At 41.5% G+C, this 24816-nt stretch overlaps 1 protein-coding gene across 1 annotated transcript in view; it reads right to left on the minus strand.

Annotated features, from left to right (window-relative positions):
* ADAM19 (ADAM metallopeptidase domain 19) overlaps positions 1 to 24816 on the minus strand; it is a 145323-nt gene that overhangs the window by 104818 nt on the left and 15689 nt on the right. The window contains exons 2-3 of the mRNA XM_006863931.1: positions 22398 to 22483; positions 16897 to 16967 (exon numbers count right to left, since the gene is read on the minus strand). Coding sequence (XP_006863993.1) covers positions 16897 to 16967; positions 22398 to 22483 — 157 coding nt within the window. The remainder of the gene's footprint in view (positions 1 to 16896; positions 16968 to 22397; positions 22484 to 24816) is intronic.

The following is a 24816-nucleotide window of genomic DNA, read 5'->3' on the forward strand; positions in this document are numbered from 1 at the left end:
AAAATCTCATACTATGTCATATGAATTAAATTGAAACAACCTTTAAGGAGATGGCTATGAAATGGGAGGTCAAAATTTAAAAGCATTTTAAATTAATATGTCTAATGTTCTTGCAACCTCACATCTAAGTTTCAGTTCTACAAAATTAATTGCAAATGTGTTTAAAGATTATGCATAAGGCTAATACTACTATGTTATTTGTAATACCAAAAAAATGGACCCTAAATGCCCTTTAATAGGGATATAAACCTTGGTCCATCCATTCAATGAGTTCCCATGGCTTCGTCTTCTTCTTTTTTTTTTTTTAAATGAAGTAGGTCTTAAAATATACTAATATGCAAAGATATTAAAGTCAAATTATAGCATAAAGAATGACCTTATTTAAAAACTGACCTGTATGATTTGCTTTAATATTTTATTATGAAAAAGATTTAAGCATTCCAAAAAATTCTTGTGTAAATTTTAAAAAATCATTCAATGAGTATCGTGCTATATTTCCAAATGAAAAACAGGTTATTAAACTGAGGCAACATGATATGATGCCATTTAAGTATATATAAAAAAACAAACAAACAACAACAAAACAGTTGCTGTCGAGTCAATTCCAACTCATGCTAACCCTCTGTGTGTCTAAATAGAGCTGCAACCTAGGGTTTTGCAAGGTCATGGCATCTTAGAAGCAGATCATCACCAGATCTTTCTTCTGAGTTGCTCCAGGGTAGATTCAAACTACCAACCTTTTGGTTAGTGAGTCGAGCACTTAACCATGGACTTTGGGTAAATATACTTGGGGTTAGGAAAAAACATTTAAATTATGAAGTTCATGGTAAACGGCCACTGACAGGATGTTAGTTCTATATTGTTGTTGTCTTTAGGTAAATGGCTTAATAGTGAAGGGATTTGCAAACTCAAAAATCTGTCCCTGTTTCTCAGAGTCCACAGCTCCCTTTGAGCTCTAACAAGGGTCCATTTAAGGCCAGCAGGTCAGTTGACAGCTTCCTCCTATTCACTGAACCCTGGGCTCCCTGCCAAAGGGCAACTAGGAGAAATAAGCTTGAGACAAAAGAAACTGTGTACATCCTTCCTGCTGCATAGGCGGCCTGGCTGTGGGTCCCTGGAAGGAGATAGAGCCGGAACCCGTGAACAAATCCCGACCTCCTTATCTGTGAGTTCAGGGCTTTGCCAGGGAGTGACCGGGTGGGTACTTCTTTTGCAGGCACAGAAAAGAGTTACAGTTTGGCCAACTGGAACAGCCTGCAAAGCTGTATTCTTCAGATACAGTTAGGTCAACTGGGCATCACTGGCGGCCAGAAGTGAGTTTCCTATCCGGGCAGTGGGTTGAAAGGTCAAAGCTTCTTAATTACATTTGGAAACCAATTCAGGGGAATTCCCTCTTACTTCATCCTTAAATGTTTTTCCTTGACCCAGCAAAAGTCAAATAATAGAGACTGTTTATTAAACTCGTATGGTGCCCCCATCCTAAATTCTTTACATGCATTACGTCACTGAATCCACACAACATCCTATGAGGTGGTTGCTATTATTATCCCATCAAGTGACTGAGGAAACTGAGGTTCCAAAGCTCAAGTGACCTGCCTTTTCTCACACTGCCAGCGAGTGCAAAGAGTCAGCCTTAGACTCCTATCTAGCTTACACTATATTACACTGAAATTAAAATTCTAATTAGGAACTAAGGAAAGTACAGGAAAGGGAAGAAAAGAAACATGTGGTAGTCAGATTCCATAAAGATTGTTGTTGTTGTTGTTGTTAAGTGCCATAGAGGCCTTCAGACTCAGATCAACCCTGTATAGGGTTTCCAAGGAGTGGCTGGTGAGTTTGAACCACCAACCTTGCAATTCAAACTGACCTTGCAGTCCAGTGCATTATCCTGTAGCACCATGCCAGGACTCATACAAATTATAGCCTTGGAAATTCAATGTGATGGTCCTACACTATCCTATAGGATCACTATGAGTCAAGACTGAGTTAAAAGTGATGGGTTTTTAGTTTTAACATCAATTTAACTGCCAATGCCAGAATCTACAACAACCAACAATAGCAATAATGCCAATGCAGCAGGTATGACCTCTTTAAAGTTTTAAAAAGTAATGATATCACTTTGATGATCAAGATGCACCCGATCAAAGTCTCATATGTATGCAAAAGCTGGAACGAATAAGAAAGAACAAAGAACTGATGCATCTGAACTATAGTACTGGTGAAGAATATTGAATGTACTGTGGACTGCAACACTCAAATCTCAAATCAACACTCAAAGCAACACTCAAATCTAACAAAAACACAACCAGAATGCTCCTTAGAAGCTAGCATGGAGAGACTGCAACTTGCTTACTTTAGACACATCATCATGAAAGACCAGTTGCTAGGAAAGAGCATCATGGTAGGTAAAGTAGAAGGTCAGCAAAAATGAGGATAACCCTCAGTGAAATGGACTGAAACAATAACCTCAGCAATGAACTCAAACATGCTGATGATTATTAAGATGGTGTAGAACTGGCAACTTTTTGTTCTGTTCTACATAGGGTTTCCATGAGTTAGAGCTGACTCCACAGCAAAGAACATCAATGTTGATGCTAACTGAAGAAGAGTTCAAAGCCCAGAGACTGAAGATCACAGTCTCCTGGAACATAAAGGTTAACTGACATAACATAGTCCACAAAGACAATGTTTTATATCCTACCTTGTTGTTGTTAAGTGCCGTGGAGTCAATTCTGACTCATAGCGACCCTGGTACAGGGTTTCTGAGGCTATAAATCTTTACGGGAGCAGAAAGCCTCATCTTTTCTCCCACGAAACAGCTGGTTTTGAACTGCTGACTGTGAGATTAGCAGCCTGATTCATAACCACTATACTACCAGAGCTCGATATAAAACTCTTTAAAGCTTGTGAGCAACCATCTAAGGTACAGTTATTGGTCTCTCCTCAATCAGAGCATAGAAGAGTGAAGACAATCAAAGACAAATGGAAATAATCCAAAGCACTAATGAATCATAAAACCCCAACCTCCACAAACCTGGAAACAGAAGAACTAGATGGTGCCACACTACCACTGTTAACTGTTCTGAAAGGGACCACAAGGGAAGTTTCTGGAAAAACTGGAAGGGAAATGCGGAACAAAATTCAAAATCATACAAAAGATCAGGCTTTCTGGTCTAATAAGAGACTACGGCCCTTAGACACCCTTCAAGGCTGGTACTGAATTTACCCCAGTGGTTCAACTTTCAGCCAAACAATAGACAGGGCTGTAAGGTGAATAATGACACCAGGGAGGTATGCAATGCCTGTAACAACCAGTCATACATGATTACCAGGGCATCATATGCCCAGGTACAGAGCTCAGAAGACAGGAGGGGTTTACTGGAAACAGTCAACACAGAGAGCAAGCTGGAAGAGTGCTGTTAGACTGTAGGGACTACTACCCATGTTCTGAATCACAATGTATATAAATTGTTCACTGGAAAATCAATTTGCTCTGCAAACTTTCAGCCCAATCACACACACAAAAAAATTGTTTTTAAAAAGAAGAAGAGTTCAAAGCAAACTAAACAAGAACAAGTTATTTTAGAGGAAATCCAATGCTGTGTGGTTAAGAACCAGCGTTCTTCCACTTGTGGGTTCCAGCCACCTACTTTGGTTAGCAGCTAAGCATTTCACTATTACACTACTTTCTTCCTTGGCGCACTCCCAAATGTCCTACTCCAAGACCATCCCCATTCCCACCTCCAGTCACTACATGAAGGTTATCAATGTTAAGGGGCCTCATTAAAATGATGCCTCAATTGGGAAGGAAGAGTTATGGGAAGGCATTCCTTAGGAAGGCACTGAGTTTCTGCTAATGGTAGTAGAATAATATGGAAAAAGACAGTGTTAATGATTGCTCAACTGCTAACCAAAAGTTGGTGGTTTGAAATAATCTAGCAGCTCAAGAAAATAAAGTATTATAATGAAATGTGTAAAGACTTGGAGTTAGAAAATCAAAAGAGAAGGATACACACCACAGTTCTCAAGCTGAATGAACTGAAGGAAAAAAAAAAAAAATTCAAGCCTCAGTTGCAATATTGTAGGGTTCTATGGGCAAACTGGGGGTCTTGATGTGGCGCTGAAGCAGAAGTGCTGGTGGGTGCTTATCTTTTCCAGCTGCTCTTCGGAAACCTATGCGCTGTCACTATGAGTAAGAACCAATTCAATGACACTTAACAACAACCATGAGCAAAATGAGCCCTGGTGTGCTGGAGGATAAGCACTGGACTGATAACTGAAAGGTCAGCAGTTCAAACCCAGCAGTCATTCTTGGAAACTCTACACAGGGTTTGTGTCAAAATCAACTTGGCTGTATACAATGAGAATACCATGGACAAACTATTGAACAATGCAGGAAACATTAAAAAGAGATGAAAGGAATAAACAGAATCACTAAACTAAAAAGAATTGGTTGGTATCCAACCATTTCAAGAGGTAGCATATGATCAAGAACTGATGGTATCGAAGGAAGAAGTCCACACTGCACTGAAGGCACTGGTTAAACAAAACCAAAAACAGGGCTCCAGAAATTGACAGAATACAAATTGAAATGTTTCACCAAACGGATGAAGCACTGGAAGTGTTCAATCATCTGTGCCAAGACATTTGGAAACTACCTCGTCAACTGATTAGAAGAGATCTCATTTGTGCTCATTCCAAAGAAAGGTGACCCAATGGAATATGGAAATCATCAAACAATATGATTAATATTACACGCAAGTAAATTTTTATTGATGATAACTCAAAAATGGTTGCAACCATACATCAACAGGTTGCTGCCAGAAATTCAAGCTGGATTCAGATGAGGACATGAAACCAGGAAAATCATTGCTGATGCCAGATGGATCTTGGCAGAAAGCAGGGAATACCAGAAAAATGTTGACTTGTGCTTTATTGACTATACAAAGACATTTGACTGTGTGAATCATAACAAGCAATAAATAACATTATGAAAAATAGGAATTACAGAACACTTAATTGTGCTCATGAGAAACTTGTACATAGACCAAGAGGCAGTTGTGAGAACAAAACAAGGGGATACTGAATGGCTCAAAAGAAAAAAAGATGTAAGTCAGGGTTTTCTCCTTTCACCATGCTTATTCAATCTGTATTGGAAAAAAAAAAAAAAAAGAGGGAGAGCCATAGATGGAGGGGTATAGCAGCAATTGTGAGGATGGCACAGGACTAAGTGGTGTTGTGTTCTGTTGTACATATGCTCATTATGGGTCAAAACCAACTTGAAGGCTCTACCATGAAGAAGAACATGGCAACAGGATTGGAGGAAGACTCATTAATAACCTGCAATAGGCAGATAATACAACCTTGCTTGCTGGAAGCAAAGAGAACTTGAAGTACTTGTTGATGAAGATACAACCTTCACAGTATGAACTGCATCTCAATATACAGAAAAAAGCACCTCCCATGTGTACCGATAAACAACATCATGACAAACTGAGAGAAGACTGCCATTGTCAAAGACTTCATTTTGCTTGGATCTGAAATCAACACTCACGGAAGGAGCAGTCGGGAAATCAAAGAGCATACTGCATTAAGCAAATCTGCTGCAAAAGAACTCTTTAAAGTGTTAAAGAGCAAAGATGTCAGTTTGAGGACTGAGGTGCACCTGCCCCAAGCCATGGTATTTTCAATCACCTCATATGCATGTGAAAGTTGGAGAATGAATAAGGAAGTCCTGAAAATAATCTATGCATTTGAATTATGGTGCTGACAAAGAATACTGAAAAGTATCATGGACTGGCAGAAGAACAAACCAGTCTATCTAGGAAGAAGTACTGCCAGGATGCACCTTTGAAGCTGGATGGATGGTGAGACCTTGTCTTTTATACTTTGGACATGTTATGAGAAGAAGCCAGTCCCTGGAGGATCTCATTCTTGGTAAAGTGGAGGGTCAGTGAAAAAGAGGAAGATCCTCAATGAGATGGACTAGCACAGTGGTAGCAGCAATGGGCTCAAACATCGCAACAATTGAAAGGAGGGTACAGTGTGTCATTCAGATGTGTACAGGGTACTTACCAACAACAGGAGCTCCATGATAGAAAGACCTGGAAATCTGTTCCAGTATATATTACAGCCTACAAGACTTTGTGGGAAGGTGGGCAGTTCTACTCTGTCACATGGAGTCACTATCAGTAGAAATCCTTAATAACAACGGTTGCACAACCTGATGAGCAGAATCAATGTAATTGAGTTATATATGTAAAAATTGTTGGAGGGAAAAAAAAAGCCTGGTTTCTGGAGTTAAATAAATCCTGGTTTCACATTCTGGCTTTGCCCTTCTCATCTAGATGACCTTGAGCAAGTCACATTGCTCTGTGCCTCATGGTCCTTATCTGCAAGTAGGGAATAACAGAGGTAACTACACCTACAGGGTTGCTGTAAAGATTAAATTAGATGGCCCATCAATGACCGCACATGTCTGGCATATTGCAAGGCTCCACTATATTTTCTATATCACCATTATTGTTGACATCATTACTGGTATCTCATCATTATTTCTAGTTATCCTCATCCAGAGTTCCCTGAAGGTAGTCTGTTGTTGCTAGGTGAGTCAAGTTTGTACCAACAACTCTTAGCACAAGAGAACAAAACACTGAATGTTCGAAGTATAAGAGACGAACTCTCCCCATATTCACTTCTAAGGAGTATTCTAGCTGTACTTCTTCCAACACAAGATTTGTTTGTTCTTCTGGAAGTCCATGGTACTTTTAATATTCTTAATTAGCACCATAACTCAAATGCATCAATTCTTCTACAGTCTTCCTTATTCATTGTCCAACTTTCACATGCAAATGAGGTGATTGAAAATATCATGGTTTGGGATCTGACTGGGTGTCAGAAAACATGACGCTTGGGAAGTGTTCATAAGCAATAACTTTGGAAATGATTTCTCAATATGCTGTCCTCTTTAACACTGTGGGAAGCAACAGCAACACATGAAACAAGACATATCAAGACACATTCAGCTGGTTCAAGAGGTAGCATATGATCAAGAGCTGATGATAATGAAGGAGGAAGTCCAAGGTGCACTGAAGGAATTGGCAAAGAACAAGGCACCAGGAACTGATGGAATAAAAATTGAAATCTTTCAAGAAAGTGAGGCAGGCACAAGAGACACTCACTCATCTATGCCAAGAAATTTGGAAGACAACTATCTGGCTGACTGATTGGAAGAGATCCATATTTGTGCCCATTCCAAAGAGAGGTGACCCAATGGAATGCAGAAATCATCGGACAATCTCTTTGATACCCCATGTGAGTAAAGTTTTGCTAAAGGTAATACAGAAACAGCTACAATCATACATTGACAGAGAACTTCCAGAGGTTCAAGCTGGACTCAGAAGAAGCCTTGGAATGAGGGATATCATTGCTGATGTCCAATGGATCTTGACTGAAAGCAGAGAATATCAGATATATGTTTACCTGTGCTTTATTGAGTATGCAAAGGCTTTTGATTGTGTGGATCATGACATGGACAATATTGCAAAGTATGAGTACTCCAGAACACTCAATTGTGCTCATGAGGAATCTGTACCTGAACCAAAAGGCAGTTGTTCAAACAAAATATGGGAATACTGAATCGTTTAAAATTAAGAAAGGTATGCGACAAGGTTGTATTCTTTCAACATACTTATTCAATTTGTATGCTGAGCAAATAATCCGAGAAGCTGGGTTCTATGAAGAAAAACGTGGCATCAGGATTGGAGGAAGACTCATTAACAACCTACGATATGCAAAGGATACAACCTTGATTGCTGAAAGTGAAGAGGACTTAAAATGTTTACTGATGAAGATCAAAGAGCACAGCTTTCACTATAGATTACATCTCAATGTAAAGAAAACAAAAATCCTCACCACTGGACCAATAAACAACATTCTTATCAACAGAGAAAAGACTGAAGTTGTCAAGGACTTCATTCTTCTTGGATCAACTATCAACACTCACGGAAGCAGCAGTCAAGAAATCAAACAACATATTGCATTAGGCAAATCTGCTGCACAAGACCTTTTTAAAGTGTTGAAGAGCAAAGATTTCAGCTTGAGGACTAAGGTGCACCTGACCCAAGCCATGGTATTTTCAATAACCTCATATGCATGCGAAAGCTGGACAGTGAATAAGGGAGACCATAGAACATTTGACGCATTTGAGTTATGGTGTTGGAGGAGAATATTGAAAGTGCCATGGGCTGACAAAAGAACCAATAGATCCATTTTGGAAGAAGTGCAGCCAGTGTGCTCCTTAGAGGCCAAGATGGCCAAACTTTGCCTCTCATACTTTGGACATATTGTCAGGAGGGACCAGTCACTGGAGAAGGATATCATGTTTGGTAAGGTGGAGGGTCAGAGAAAAAGAGGAAGACCCCTAATGAGAAGGATTGGCCAAGTGGCAACATCGATGGACTCAAGCGTGGCAACAGTAGTGAGGCTGGACCAGGATCGGGCAGTGTTTCATTCTGCTGTGCATAAGGTCGCTATGGGTCGGTACTGACTCAATGGCACCTAACAACAACAACATCCTGTAATGCAGGTATCAGAGTCTCTACTTTCTATGTGGGAGGTAGAATATTGTAAGAGACAGTAAAAATTGTCAAGGATTCCATTTTGCTTGGATCCACAAACAATGCCTATGGAAGTGCCAGTCAAGAAATCAACTGACGTATTACATTGGGTAAGTCTGCTGGGGAAAAAAAAAACTCTTTAAAGTATCTAAAAGCAAAGACGTCAATTTGAGGACTAAGTTATGCCTGACCCAAATCATGAAATTTTGTATTGCCTCAGATGCATGTGAAAGCTGAACAATAAATAAAGAAGATCTCTCAATTTTGGTGCTGGTAAAGAATATTGACTATACCGTGAACTGTCAGAAAAAAAAAAAAAAAAAAATCTGTCTTGGAAGAATTATGGCCAAGATGATCCTTAGAAGCCAGGATGGTGAGACTTCATCTTACAAGTGAGGGTGGAGAAACTTTGTCGCATGTACTTTGGACATGTTATCAGGAAGCTCAGTCCCTGGAGAAGGACATAATACTTGGTAAACTAGAGAGTCAGTATAAAAAAAAAAAAAAGAAGATCCTCAACAATACGGATTGACAAAGTGACTGCATCAGTGGGCTATAACATAGTTAATTGTGAGGGGGGCGCAGGACCAGGAAGTGTATCTTCTGTTGTACACGGAGTCACTATGAGTTGGAACCAACTTGATGGCACTTAACAACTAAAAGAAAGAATTTAACCCCTGGTCCTGCCTGACCTTGGGTTCATTGCTTAAACCCCTCAAGCTTGAGTTTCTTCATTCATAAAATGTGGATAATAATAACAATTTCCAAGTGGTACCACAAGGATTAAGTATCAATGTATGTAGCACCTCTGCACAGAAACTGGTTCACTAAAGAACCTGTTATTATGAATATAGAGAAGAAATCAAACTCAGAAGGACCGCCTAACCAGCAAGCATCAGAGCCTGGAATTGAGGCAGGTTCTCTCCATCCCTTATATGTTCAGTGCCTAGAGAATCAACACATTGTTGTTGTTGTTAAGTGCCGTCGAGTCGATTCCGACCCATAGCGATCCTGTACAGGGTTTCCGAGGCTGTAAACCTTTACGGGAGCAGAAAGCCTCATCTTTCTCCCATGGAACAGCTGGTAGTTTCGAACTGCTGACCTTGTGGTTCGCAGCCCGATTCATAACCAATACGCTACCAGAGAGAGAATCAACATGCCTGGGTTATTTCAATTCCTAATGTTCCCTAATCCCCATTCAGGACAACTATAGCTGCATCCCTCAGATGGCCATTCCTGATCATTGAGACTGAGCTTAGGCAATGGGCCCGAAGAAAGCAATATCACGTTTGTAATGATTCAGAAATGGAGACAGTGCTTACACAGGGATGGGGCTGAGACAGTAACTTGTAGAGATCACATCAGATTGGCTAGCAACCAATTGGAGTTCCTGGGTGGCACAAATAGCTAAGGACTAGGCTACTAGTCAAAAATCGAGTCAACAAAACATACCTAGAAGCACCTTGGGAGACAGATCTAGCAATCTGCTTCCAAAAGTTACAACTTTGGAAGAGTAGTTCGATGTTGCATGTTAACCCTAATGACTCAACAGCAACTAACAAATGATTTTACCTACAGCTCCAGAATTCTGGACAAAATCGAATTTCAAATGAAATAAATATCAAGCTAATAAAGCAACTGGACACTACACCTCACACAGGGTTTCAAGTCTCTCAGGGGCAAAGTCTTTCAAGGCCCAACACACTGTGTGGCATACGAATTCACTTAGGCAGTCATTCAATTCCTAAAGCTTCGAAAAAAGTTTGAAAGAAATTTCAGTCATCCACAGGCAGCTCTCATCAAATTTTGGTGTCTCCACCCATCGATCCAGCCACTTCCTTGGCACCGGGCTCCTTGGATTATATGATCTTAGCTGCAGGGAATGGGAAGCCCAGCTGCTTGCAGAGTTTGGAAAAACATTTTGAATGCTTTAGATCTGCCAAATACTTGGTTAAAGAATGATATCCTTTAATTTCTTAAGCCATGTGTATTTTAAGTGAAATGTAATCCATATGTCTGTGACTCATTTAGATGCAACTCAGTGAGACATGGTTTACTAAGAGCACTAGGGTACCTTATAAGCCTTTCTTAAGCTGCTCTTTGATCCAAAGAATTGAATTTTGGCAACAACAAATGGAAGCTCCTGACAAGAGAGGTCATAGGGAGCTGCCCTTTGGTAAGATGTTAAGTATGGTCCACTCCTGACCCAGCAGGAGGCTGAGGGGTGGGAGGTAGGGGTAGGGAGGACAGGAGATAGGCATGAGTCCCATGGCCTGAGGCTATTCAGGGTGCTGCTCCAGATCAATTACATATTTTTACCAGGTTTCCTGGAAGAGAAGTTCAGGAATGAGAGGTGGCAACTAATCCATCCAATCCACTGCTGAAAACTTTCTGTCTAACAATTCTTCCCTTCTCTTTTTTCTCCAATATTATACAATCCAAACAGGGTTGAGAGAGGGAAAGGGAAAAATAAGCGAGCTAGGTAGTTTCATTAGCAATGACTCTCTATAAAAATTCCAGGTAAGTACCTTGATTTCTAAGACAGCAAAAGCAACCCCTTTCTCTAGGGTAGATTCCCTGGATAGAGCAAACAGTCAGTGTATTCAGCTGCTAACCACAGTTAGAGGTTCAAGTCCACCCAGAGGCTCCTAGGAAGAAAGACCTGCCCATCTATTGCTGAAAAAAAAAAAAAAAAGCCATTGAAAATCCTGTAGAACATAGTTCTACTCTTGAATGAAGAGATAAAAGTTAGAAGTAATAATATGATAATCAGTAACCCTCTAAATGCCCAAATTCTTCCTTGACAATTACTGCTCCCCAGGAAGTCCTGAAGTAAGTCTAATACACACAAAAGAAAACAAATATCTATTCTTGTTAGTTAGACTTGTGCAAACAGGATCTCTCTTTAGCTAAGTGGGTTGGAGCACAATGAATGGGGTTGAAACCAAAGGCCTCCTCTACCTTTCTGAAGTCAAAACCTAAATCTTGTCATGATTTTAATTCAAGAAAGGACAGGATAGTGAAGAGATGAGTGTCCAGAGGAGTTTATGGAATAACAAAGAAAAGTATGAAGTCTAAGGTCCTCTGGGCAAAGTGTCCACTATACTCCTCCTCTACGTTTGAAAGTGACCGTCTAACAGACTATGATCCTATCCTCTAGTATGTAGCCCAGTGAGCATCCTGGAGGCTGGTTCATCAGCTCAGGGTACCCTCCTCGGGAAAGAGTAACGAAAAGAAAGAAGAAAGGGTCAGGTAATTCAGAGATGGTCATCTCCCTGAATATCCTGAGTTTAGGAAGATTTCACAGGTTTTCATCATATATGACTCATGGGCTAAAGAGACAGTCCTCAGAGGTTCTGGCAAATAACATGGAGGGGAACAAAACAAAACAAAACAAAACAAAATACTATTGATTTATGCCTCAAAAGTGTGGATTGTGGAAATAGCAGCCTATCATTTCTACCGTATCATCTCTTTTCACGTGTGTCCTGAACTAGCAGTTCATTCCCACCTCAAAGTCCATGGTGTTGGTGGCTGTTTGTCTTTACCTGCAGGGATGTCTCTACAACCGGAGAACAAACTCTCAAAGGAAAGGACTTCCTTTCCATTTTTCTACCCACATAGTGTTCTTTAAATAGCACAGAAAGAGCTCTTAGGTGGGGACAAAAATCCCCATCTGACTGACTAGAAAGCTGAGGTCCAGGAGAACTGGCTGGCGGGTTAACTAATTCCCTGTGGTCTGTCTCCAGCCTCAATGCCCTCTCCACTGTGTGTCATGTAACTTCATTCTGAAGGGCTGGTTTCTCCCTACCTCTGTCTCATACAGTGAAGAAGTGCAGTAAAGTATCTGCCCGGTGCTCTTTACCAACAGCAGCTATGTACCCAAGTTTGAAAATTATGTGTATGTGTGAGTGTAATTAAGAGTACACTTGCACCACCACCCCCTCAAAAAAAAAGAAAAAAAAAAAACAGAGGGAATGGAAGCAAATACTGTTGAGTGATGATGCATGGAGGAGATTGTAATCACTGCAATGAACAATGGTGTAAAGCCAATGTTCTCCCAGGTAAACTGTCACTCAGTTCACAATAAAAACTTAAAAAAAAAGAGTGTCTTTGAAGTGTTACCCTGAGCCTGAAAGCAAATGGGAAGCATAATGAAACCTCTTAGGGCAGCAAAGCTTGCTTGATAACACTGCTCATTGCCTATTGTCTTCAAATAGGCTGAGAGATATTTAAAAGAAAATCTTTTGCTTTTCAGTTGTGACCCTTCAATGCAGTAATATGAAGGAACTACTCTAGCTAGATCTTATTATTTGTGTGTGTGTGTTAAACAATTAATGTTTTTTAAAGTACACTTGCATATATGTTCTCATATGTATAGAAAATGTCCAGACTATGGGAGACTTTCATTCATTTACTTTTTATGCTTTGACACTGTTGCATGGTTTATAATGAGTATGCATTGCTTTTGCACATAAAACAGGGAGAGAGAAATCATGATGCTAGCTGCCATCAGCAGAGAATGGGATACAAACCAGGCACTGTGCTGGAGGCTCTTTCTTTATATGCACCATCTTACTGCTTCCTCTCAGGGACCATCATTACACCCCATGAGGAAACTGATGCTTGAAGAAAGCATGTTGTTGTTGTTGTTGTTAAGTGCCATCGAGTTGGGTCCGACTCATAGCGACCCTGTACAGGGTTTCCGAGGGTGTAAATCTTTACGGGAGTAGAAAGCCTCATCTTTCTCCCGCGGAGCGGCTGGTAGTTTCGAACCGCTGACCTTAAGGTTCGCAGCCCGATTCGTAACCACTACGCTACCAGAGCTCCTTGAGCTGAATCCAGGATTGTCTGACGTGAAAGCTTTGCTCAGATCATCTCTATGATGCCAGTCATTAGTGGCATACATGTCTTCTGAGAGTGTCTTCCATTAATTGCAAGTGCCTCACAGCAGAAAAAAGGCTGCCAGCTGCCATGCTGTGGAACTAAGCAGAGCAGCGTAGGTGTGCCTGCTGCTAGAGGAGCTGAAGCTCAGTTTGCTGCGTGCCCCTCCCCTGCTCCTGGCCCATCAATCCCCTCCCACCCCGCCACCTCGTGTGTCTCAGTCCTCACCATTCTTGGCAATCTCTCCACGTGTGAATTCCATTAAAGGCCTGCTCGCTGCTATTCTGGGCCATGCATTAGCACATGGACTTTGATTTGATGGGAGAAGACCAGACACCTCGAGATGATGAAAGAGGAATCAAAGATGTCCTCTCCCTCCATTCAAAGTCCCAGAAGCTCTCATCCACAGCTCCTGGGAGGTCTGAGAATGTGACAAGAGGCAGGAACTTTCATAATCTCTTAAGGCCTTTGAATTTGGCTGTCCTCTCTCTTTGGAATTTTCATTTCCAGTGGCTCACTCCCCTACCTCCTTCAGGTCTCAAACATCAACTCACCTTTCAAAAATAGCATCTCCCTCCCTGCCCTCTGAACACAGCCTTTGTCATCTGACACCCACATTGCCTTGTTTGTTGATAGTCTCTACCTCTCCACTCTAAAGTAGAAACTCCCCAGTACCTACACAGGTGTCTGCAGACTGCAGATGCCTGGTGCTATAAATGAAAAGTGGCCTGAATCTACTCAGAAGACTAGTACTGAAGTCTGAGAAATCACTTAGCACTGGGCCTAGTTTCCCCCTTCAAGTATCATGGGATTATAAAAACTTGAATACAGCAATCTGAAAATTCAGGAAAGCATCTCTCCTCCCCCAAACTGTTTGGCATCCGGACTCTCACGTACCATGAATGAGAAAACGTTGGGAAATAAACACACTAGGAAGTCGTGTGCAGTTGGAGTTCCGCTTGCTAACACATGTTCGAAAACAAAAAGCCCAATTTGGATGAAAATAGCAGGATGCTATCCCCAGGGATACCTGATGAGATCATATTGCTTGGCTTGGCTGCTTCCATTTTTGTCGTGGCTCCTGCCTTCTGACAGTTCAGGGAGGCCAGGAATCACTTCCAGCTTCATGCTGGTGGAGGATTCCAAGTAGCAGACAATAGAAGCACATCCACAGCCTCTCTCCTATGGAGGCTCCTCAAGGAGTACCCATAAAAATCACAACAGGAATAGACACTCACTGTGTGCTCTCTAAGCACTCTGTGCACATTACCCCCTCCCACCCTCACAATTACCCCCAAAAGACTCGCCTTACTAACTTCACTTTACAGACAAAACCCCAAAGTCAAACCAATTGTCATCAAGTCAATTCCAACTCACGGTGACCCTATATAGGACAGAATAGAACTGCCCTGTAATGTCTCCAAGGCTGTAAATCTGTATAGAAGCAGACAACCACATTTTATTTATTTTTTGCACAGCATTGGAATTCCAAAGGATTAAGCAATCTGCTTAAGGTCACACAGTTAGTAAATCAAATGTGGGTCTCTGTGACTCCAGATTCAGGCCAGGAACACAAATGCTCCAAGTGTCACCTCTTTCACAGATTTGCTGCATGACATCAAACTGGTTGCTGTGCAGTTAATTCTGACTCACAGTGACCCCATATGTGTCACAGCAGAATTGTGCTCCTTAGAGCTTTCAGTGGCTGACTTTTTTAAAGTAGATCAACAGGCCTTTCTTCCAAAGCACCTCTAGATGGACTCAAATCTTCAAACTTATGGTCAGCAGCTGAGCACATTAATGATTTGCACCACACTGGGTCTCATAGGCAAATCCCTATCCGTGTCTGAGTCAGAGTTTCTGCCTCTTCATATGAGAGAGACCTCCAATGTTTTCTAAGATGTCTTCATGCTCTAACATCTTACAAAGTCTTGCAAAGGTTCCAAAGCAGAAGGAAAGGATGGGAACTCAAATCCTGGGAGCCCTGCCTAACCAGCCCAGTACCTACAGAATTTGCCCACAATATCAACACCATCGCTTGGACCCAAGAAAGCTTAGGGATCATTTGCTCCATGTGGAGAAGAACAGGACAGATTAGACCCAGGTGACCCTAGGGAGCACTTAGACTAGAACTCAAGGGTTGGGGCCAGGAGAGAATGAAAGAGGCCCTGGGTAACTGTCAAGAACAGCCCCTCTAAGGACCAAAGGAAGGCCGTCTCAGGAGGAATCCGGGAGGAGGGAAGCCTATACCATCTGGGCACAGAGCTGGCCAGGTCTGTTCTAAAGCTCATTATTCTTTCAGGGGGAGTGTAGCAAAGATGGTTGTCCTTCCCATCTCTCTGGCAGCCACTGAAGGCAGAAAAAAGACACTGATGAAGCCTGTTACTGTACATGCTTCTTCTTTGATTTCAGACACCATTCACCCTCTTTTGCAAGTATCTTAAAAGCCCAAATTTGGAGAAATTTATCTTTTCCCTCTCTACCCCAGCCAAGCAACTATTCCCCTCTTTCTGGATACAGAAAATCTTTATCCATCCCTTTCTTGGCAGTGATGCGCTCGATTACTCATCTGCTTCCATGGGGCTCTGGAGGCTGCCAAGAGGAGCTGAGCAGCTCTCCAAGCCATGCAGTCTTATCTGAAATGTCTGTGTGGCCAAAGGAAAGTAGGATCATTGGTGGGGAAACACCACAGGACTGCAGAGTCCCCCTGATCAAGGGAAGAGAGCTCTGGAAATGTTTTCAGAACAAGCAAACAATGCAGCCATGCATTATGTCTACACACCTGCTCAATAACATGAATCAGGGTACAATGGTGCCTGATGGCAAATCAATGTGGTGATATTTCTGAGTCAGACTGCCACCCAAGATGAATGAGGTCAGGAAGACGGAGGAACCAAGCCCAGGAAATCAGGAGATTGCTGACAATGCCCTTAGTGACCGATTCTCCCACTTAGCTGACCCAGAACAGACAGAGCAGCCAGGATCTGAAGCTCCAAATCCCAGCACACTCTGCCTGGCCTCTCTCCTCTGGGTGATTTGCCCCTAATCTCCTTCACTTCCTGCCATGTGATAGGTTGGAGCTAGTAGGACAGCTGGAGAAGTCCCCCATCCATCCCCTCCTTTAATTTCACACATACAGAGTCCTTTGTCCTTGCAAGGAAATCTAAAAGGTTCTAGAAACACAGCCTAAGAAAGCATGTTAATTTAAGCAGTAATCTTACAGCCTGATGTGAGATGTGTTTTTGCACAATGCTCTCCCCAAAAACCCAAGGATTGAGAGCTTGCATAACTTCACAAACTGCTTCCTTCCTTCCAAAACAGTGACACCTGCGTCCTGCATTTGACATGAGGCCATAGAAATTGTTTTTGTCTTAGACAAAAGAAGTCCACTTACTCATTCTTCTCCAGGTCCAGGATCAGTTCTCTCCCCTCTACCATAACTCTGAGCTCGGCTCTGAGTGGATGCTAGAATTAACAACAAAAGAATGTCAGTTCCTGCAAAGTGAGGCCAAGGATCCCAGGGGTCATCACAGTGCTCTGACATTGGTCCACAGGAAACGGAACAGAAAGGGTCAATTGCATTTCCAGCCCAAACATGAAATGACCTCAATCCCAGACAACTGAGTCCCCTCCCCCATCTGTTGTCTCCTGAAAGGCAAAGAAAAGAAACTCCAAGATGCTATGTGGTGTAGTGTGTGCTTGCAGATCTAATAAAGGGAAACATTGGCAAACAAGTTCTTAGACAGCAAACGTTTTGTGGAATCAGAGAGATCTCAGTTCAATTCCTGGCTGTGACACTTGTCTCTGCATGAACTGGGTCAAGTTACTGTACCTCCTTACATCTCAATTTCTTTGTCTATAAAATAGTTAACAGTCAATCTTCTGGGTGACCTTGTAAAAATTAAGTGGATGATGAACATATACAATTTAATTTATCTCTGTGACTGGTACACAGGAAGCCAAGACAGCTATTATCTTGGAAAACACCAGGGGCTCACTTATTCAAAGTGGGTTTCTTTTATTTTATTTTATCCCTCAGTTTCAAAACCCCCAATCATTTCAGAGAAAGCAACGAAGAACATCTCAAATTAGGGCTTCACAGTTTAACTGCAAGGTCAGTGGTTCAAACCCACTAGTTACTCCTTGGAAACCCTATATGTTGTTGATGTTAAGTGCCATCGAGTCGGTTCTGACCCATAGTGACCCTGCACAGGGTTTCCAAGGCTGTAAATCTTTATAGGAGCAGAAAGCCTCATCTTTCTCCTGCGGAGCAGCTGGTAGTTTCGAACTGCTGACCTTGCGGTTCGCAGCCCGATTCATAACCACTATGCTACCAGAGCTCCTATATAGGGTTGCTAAAAGTCAGACCCAGCTCGATGGCATTTAACAACAACTGCATGTCTAAAAGAGGTACATTTTACAGATAAGAGAATATCTGCTGATGGACAACGTTGCTACATACTCAGCTAGTGGTAGTTATGTGCCATAAAGTCGGTTCTGCGTCCTAAGGACCCCGTATAAGGGTTTCCAATGTTGCAAATTTTTACAGGAACAGAAAACCTCATCTTGCTCCTACAGAGCAGCTGGTAGTTTCGAACTGCTGACCTTGTGGTTAGCAGCCCAACTCAGAACCACTACACTACCAGGGCTCCTTACATACTCAAAGGATATCATTTAAAATATTACGCAAATGATCAATAAGCATGAGAAACATGGTCAATAACACTGGTAACCAACCCCTGCCTCCCTCACCTCCCAAATTATTTTTAAAAATAACTGTTTTTTGTTTTGTTTTTTAATTTTTAACGACAAAGCTTTTTTTAAAACCATAAATCAAAATACAGAGAGCATCACATAAAATGGACATGCCCACATCCTACTAGGGAGAATTTAAATTGGAACAAACTCATGGGAAAATAATTTAACAATATGACCAAGAGTTTTAAAACATTCACACCCTTTGACCCAGTAATATAAGACTGAAGGAAACAAGCAGGACCACAGGCAGAGGTTTGTCTATAAGGGGACTCATTATTTATAATTATGAAAACTTGGAAACAATCTAAATGTCTAAATATAGGAGAATGGTTAAATAAATAATGGTCCATCCCTATGACAGAACTTTAAATAGTCATTAAAATTAATGACTTTGAATAACTTAAATAATTGAGAGAGTATACATAATAGATATTAAGCACAAAGTCTCAAAATACAACACTGGATCTTTTACATAAATATACTTTTGGAAAAGGAAAAAGGTAGAGAAAAATAGATGAAAATGTTACTGAAGTTACCTCTGGGCAGTAGGATCATGAAATAATCTTATTTTCTTTTGTTTATATTTCAAGGTTTTTAATAATTGCGTGTATATTGTAAGAACTAGACTTTCTATTTTTACCTATCTATTACAGAAAACTCCAAACAAATTTAAATATGTTAAAAAAAAAGAATCATAATAAACTTTGATGCTTCAACTATGTTAACTTAGAACTGAACATTGAAACAATAAAAACTGCCACCACTCCTACATACATATTTTTAAAAGATTAGATTCATTGGGCGTCCTAACTTGTGAACTTTCTGACTTGAGACCAAGAACTGATAAACACTTGAAGTCCCTTTCATTCACCAAAGCCCTTGTGTTATGGAGCTCCTGCCCTATTTAAGGTGGACCTTAAAGCTGAGTTTTGGCATGTTTGAGAAACTGTGTCACCTATTTTGTTACTCTGGGCTGGGGCCTGCCTCTTCCAAACCCACCGACCCCACCTGCTATCAGGGTTCTAGGCACTGCTGAGACTTTCAAACCACCAAGGACTCTGCTAAGATCTGAATGTCCTAACCAAGTTTCTTAGGCAATGATGTCCATTGCCTAATTATCCTGTTACTTCATGTTTAAGAAGGAACACTTCAAACCCATGGGGAAGAAGGAGCAGGTAGGGGGAAATATTGCCCAATAACTTTCACTGAGAGAGTCACTTCCCTGTTTCAATGCCCTGATTCAACTCTGCTGACAGCTATTGTGGCAGCCGTTGTCTGTCTGCCACTGCCCTCTGGGGAGTTCAGGAGCAAACACTCTGCCCAACCATATTAAGCATCAGGGACACAGACTCAAGTGGGCAACTGAGAAAGAGTACACAGCAACAGAGCTGTAGCGATTCCCTTATCAAAGAGGTAGGCAGCCATGTGACAGCCCACACACAAAATGAGTGTCACATAATTCAAAGCTCTGTCACCTCTCCCAAAAGCAGACACAACTGCAATATGAGTACTCAAATTTATTTTTAAGTGGGTAATCAAAAATATCTCTCTTTGGCCTGGAAAATGCTCAGACACTGATATTTAAAATATGATGTTCTTTGTTTCCATGTGACATTTCAAGCAAAACAATGAGACAGCATTTTAAAGGTCTATGCAGTCTCCCTGTCCTGCTCTATTGGTGATGAGTTTTTCTCTTGCAACCACACTCCGTGCTGAGAAGGAGTAGCATCACCTCTCCTAGGAAATGTAGGAAGTTGACCCACTATTTAGATTTCCCCCAGGAAAGGACTACAGCAAGAGGTGTGTCTGAGGTATGGCAGGTCTGGGTGCCAGTGAGCAGTTTCTATTAGTCATCACAGTTTGTAAAGCCAATTGCCATAGGTACTATTATCCACAGATAAACACACCTCTGATTGGAGAGCCCTGAGGGGTTGGAGTACATGGGTAAGTCCTTGGGTGGTAATTGAAAGGTTGGGGGCTCAATTCCACCCAGAGGTGCTACAAAGAAAGGATTGATAATCTTCTTCCAAAAACTTAGCTACTGAAAACTCTAGGGAGCACAGTTCTACTCTGAAACACATAGAGGGTACCATGGTCAGAATAGACTCCAAGGCAACTGATTGATTAGTTGGTAGAGAAGATTTAAACGCCCTTCCTCTTTGTTGTTGTTGTTAAGTGTCATGGACTTGGTTCTAACTCATAGCAACTCTGTATAGGGTTTCCAAGGAGCGGCTTGTGAGTATGAATTGCTGACCTTGTGGTCAGCAGTTCAGTGCTTACTGGACAGTGCCATACCAAGACTAGATTTTTATCTCCATACCCACCTACCCTACCTACTGACCCATAGCCATCAAGTCAATTCTGAGTCATAGGGACCCTATAGGACAGAGTTGAACTTGCAACCTCAGAGTTTCTGAGGCTGTAACTTTATGGAAACACACTGCCTCATCTTTCTCCTTAGGAGATGCTGGGTAGGTTCAAACCACTGACCCTTTCTGCTAGCAGCCCTTCAGCACCAGGGCTCCTTCTCAGATCCATAGGGGACTGGAAATTCATCCAATATACCTGTACCCTCTTCACAATCTTGTACAATATTTAGTATACAATGTTCAATCCATGCTTCAATGAATGACATCAATGAGAATAAGAGTCCTGAGTAAGACCCAAAATCTCCTCATGCTCTTTCTGTGGCATTTATTCATTTGTTCATTCAATACGTATTTATGGTGCCAGGCACTGTACTGCCTATTCCACAGAATACACTAATTCGTGTTCTGGGCAAACAATAGATGGAGACAAAGACAGGATCTGACTCTACTTTGTCTCTCAGGCCCTTCCTGAGGATGCTCAGCAGCCCACATCAGAAGGGAACAAAGAGGTCTCTATAAAGAATATCAGATCCCTTCCTTGGGCAAGAATAGATAGGCTGGAATAGCCAAGATCTCTAATTTTTTTAAAAAATAACCTGTTCTAGGAAGACCATCCATTAATTTGTCTAGACTTTTCCTGAAGCTATTTTCAGTCTCTCCTGCTTTTTGGTGAAATGAATCCCATGCATTTATTGTCTTAAGGACAAAATGTTATTTTTATTTGTCCTAAAATTTTCACTGTGTCCCCTTAGTATATCCAAGCTGGAGCATTGTTAGACACGTCTGTATGACTCTAGCTATTGCTTCACGATTTGGGGGGTGTTTCTCCTATTTACTTTCTAGACCCAAGAGCCACACTGTTTGAAATCTGTCTTGATAAAGCTCTCTCTTCTCTCTCGCACAGCACTCTTGCCCCTATGTGTTGCCCAATAAATTATACAGTCCTTTTGAACCTGAAGAGATCTTAGAAACCACCCTCCACTCTAGCTCTCTTATTCCTTATGTCTGTAAGTTCTGTTTTGTAGATGGGAAAACTGAAACGAAAAAAGGAAGGGGAAGGTCACCGAACAGGTTACTGTTACTGGTACACAACAATCATTTCTTATCGCCCCTTTCCAGCCCCTTCATATATCACTTGAGGTTTAGAAACCAGAACCACAAAGAATATTCTAGATGCACAGGTCCACCCTGCAAGAATAGGATAATGTTTTCTGTCTTGGTCCCAATTCCCTTGATAAAGCCTATGTATTTTACTGGTATCCTGGCTTGACTAGTCTATTGAATTCTAAGCTACATTTTCCAGTACTAGATCCCTACTCTGCCTCTTATTTTTAAAAAAAAAGGAAAAAAGAAGAAGTGTTCTTTAAATTGTTTGGATTACCAGTTCTCTAAGTGCATTATCCCATCAATAAAATGAAGTCTGCACTATTCAGAGCAAAATTAACAAGTCTAATAGTTAATCAATTCCAATTGATAGTCAGTGACCTTGTGACACCATCCCATTTACATTTAACTTATGTAAGCATTAATGTGAATTTTCATTTTTCTTAGCTCACAGCACTTGGAAATGTCCCAGAAATTTGTCACATAAGGAAGGAAAATCCCATATGGGGCTTCCAAAATGGACTGCAAGAATGAAGGCAGCCAAAAACAGAACTACTGGGATGACTGGGCCTCCAAGAAAGGTGAATAGATGGCCCCAAGCCTCACAGAATGAAGGCATCAATTCCAACCCGAACAGTTGAACATTAAAGCTTTTGAATCTTACCTTTTCTCTCACAAGGCTTTCTGTAGTCTTCCACTGAGGTATAATCAATTCATGCTGCAGCCAGGAGCTGCCTTCCCCACTTTCTCCTGCCAATACAAAGGCACAGCATTGGAATCTCAGACCTCTACACTTTAGCTATGCCACACATGCACTTTCAGTGACAACCATCATTAATTGGGGAAGACACTACGCTGGGTCCTTGCTGGATCCCAGAACAGACTCTGGAATCTGAGTGGCTGGCAGCATATACTATGAGCTACTGATTCTGCTAGGTATTGGTGATACCGTGATAAACAGGGCAAAGAAGATCTATGCACTTAGGAAGTTTATCTTCTGGAGGGGATGACAGACAATCAATCTATATCCTAAGATGGTACTAAGTACCTTAGAGACAATGAAGAATAAAGAAGCACTGAATAAGGGAGCTGGTGTTGTTGTTAAGTGCTGTTGAGTTGGGTTCGGCCCATAGCAACCCTTTATAGGGTTTCCGAGGAGCAGTTGGTGAGTTTGAACCGCCAACCTTGAGATTCAAACTAACTTTGCAGTTCAGTGCATTAACCCACAATGCCACAACAAGATTCCAAATAGGGGAGAGGGGCAGCTATTTAGATAGGGATATTCAGTGAAGATGAAGTTAACTGAGGCCCAAGAAATCAGAAGGAACCAGAAGGCAGCCATACAAAAATCTGGGGAGAGAGTGCTCAGGGTAGAGGGGCCCACAAGTGCAATGGCCCTCCCTGAACAGAAGTGGTCTTGGCCTGTTGAGGGAACTGGCACAAGGGCGAGGTAGTTCTTACTGTTAGCTGCCATAGACTTGGCTCCATATGCATAATGGAAGACAACAGTGGTCCTGTACCTTCACTGTTATGCTTCATAGGGTTTCCACTGGCTGATGTTCAGAAGTTGATCACCAGGCCTTTCTTCCTAGTCAGTCTTAGTCGGGAAGCTCTGCTGAAACCTGTTCAGCATCACAGCAACATGAAGCCTCCACTGACAGATGGGTGGTGTCTACGCATAAGGTGCACTGGTCAGGAATCAAACCGGAAGTCAAACTGGGTCTAGTAAATGAGTGCGGAAGTGAGTAGATGTGGTCAGAAACTCAGCATGGATCTGATAAAACACAGGGTCTTGTACGTCATCAAAGAAATCTGTGTTTTATTATAAATAGACTTGGAAGACAATGGAGGTTTTAAACACAAAGCGAGACATATGATCCATACTAGGTTTTTAAAAAGATCACCATGCCTTGGTGGAGAATGGCTGGGGGTAGAACCAGGAAAGCAGGCTAGAAACTTGGAGAAGCACAGATGAAAGGAAAGTTACCCAGACTACAACAATGGGCAGCACTATGGTGGGATCAAGTGGTGGGATTCAGGGTGCATTTTGGAGGTCAAGCCCATGGTTCATATTCCCACTGAGCCTCTGTTTCATTAGTCAAATGGAGACAAGGATACCCAGGCTACCCATTCACGGCACAGCTGGAGAGCCAATGTGAAATTGCTTCCTACACCCAGTGTCAGTACATTAACTTCAGCTTTGTACAAGGGTACATGCTTGGCAAGGTAGAGAGTCAGCAGAAAAGAAAAAGGAAGACACTCAACAAAATGGACTTATACAGTGGCTACAAAATTGGCTCAAATGCAGAAACAATTGTTAGGATGGTACAAGACCGAGCAGTATTTCATTCTGCTGTACATTGAGTCACTATAAGTCAGAACTGACTCCTAACAACACGACTCCATGGCCCTTAACAACAACGATATAACTATTCCATGTATCCCCATTTATGTATTTTGGAAATTACTGTATGAAAGTTTCTGTAAGAAAATATACTTAAATAATACATTTTTAAAATTATAAATTTTGTATTACTACAAAACAAAAACAACTTACTAAACAAAACCATCAGAATGTGAAGCTATTATTTCTCACATATCTTCTCTCCACCTAGGTCTCTATACTTCTGAAAGTGGTATTTCCATCTCTCAAAGCTTTCCCCATAGAATTCTGCATTCTTGATTTACACCATGTCAAAACCATAGTTTCAGCATCTTCTAGAGACACAAATTCCACTACTCATCTGTCAGTTTGTTGTACTGTGGTGGCTTGTGAGCTGCTGTGATTCTGGAAGTTATGCTATGGGTATTTAAAATACCAGCAGGGTCACCCATCGTGAACAGGTTTCAGATGAGCTTCCAGACGAAGACAGACTAGGAAGGAATGACAAAGTACTTCAGAATATTTAGTCAATGAAAACCTTATGAATAGCAGAGAAACACTGTCAGATATAGGGCCAGAAATTGAGCCCCTCAGGGTAGAAGGCACTCAAAATGCGACTGGGGAAGAGCTGCCTCCTCAAACTAGAGTTGACAGTCATCACTAGAATGGAGTTAAGCCTGTGGGAGTAAAGCCCTCAGGA

The sequence above is a fragment of the Chrysochloris asiatica genome, unplaced genomic scaffold (assembly GCF_000296735.1).
Source record: "Chrysochloris asiatica unplaced genomic scaffold, ChrAsi1.0 scaffold00057, whole genome shotgun sequence".
Taxonomy (NCBI): Eukaryota; Metazoa; Chordata; class Mammalia; order Afrosoricida; family Chrysochloridae; genus Chrysochloris; species Chrysochloris asiatica.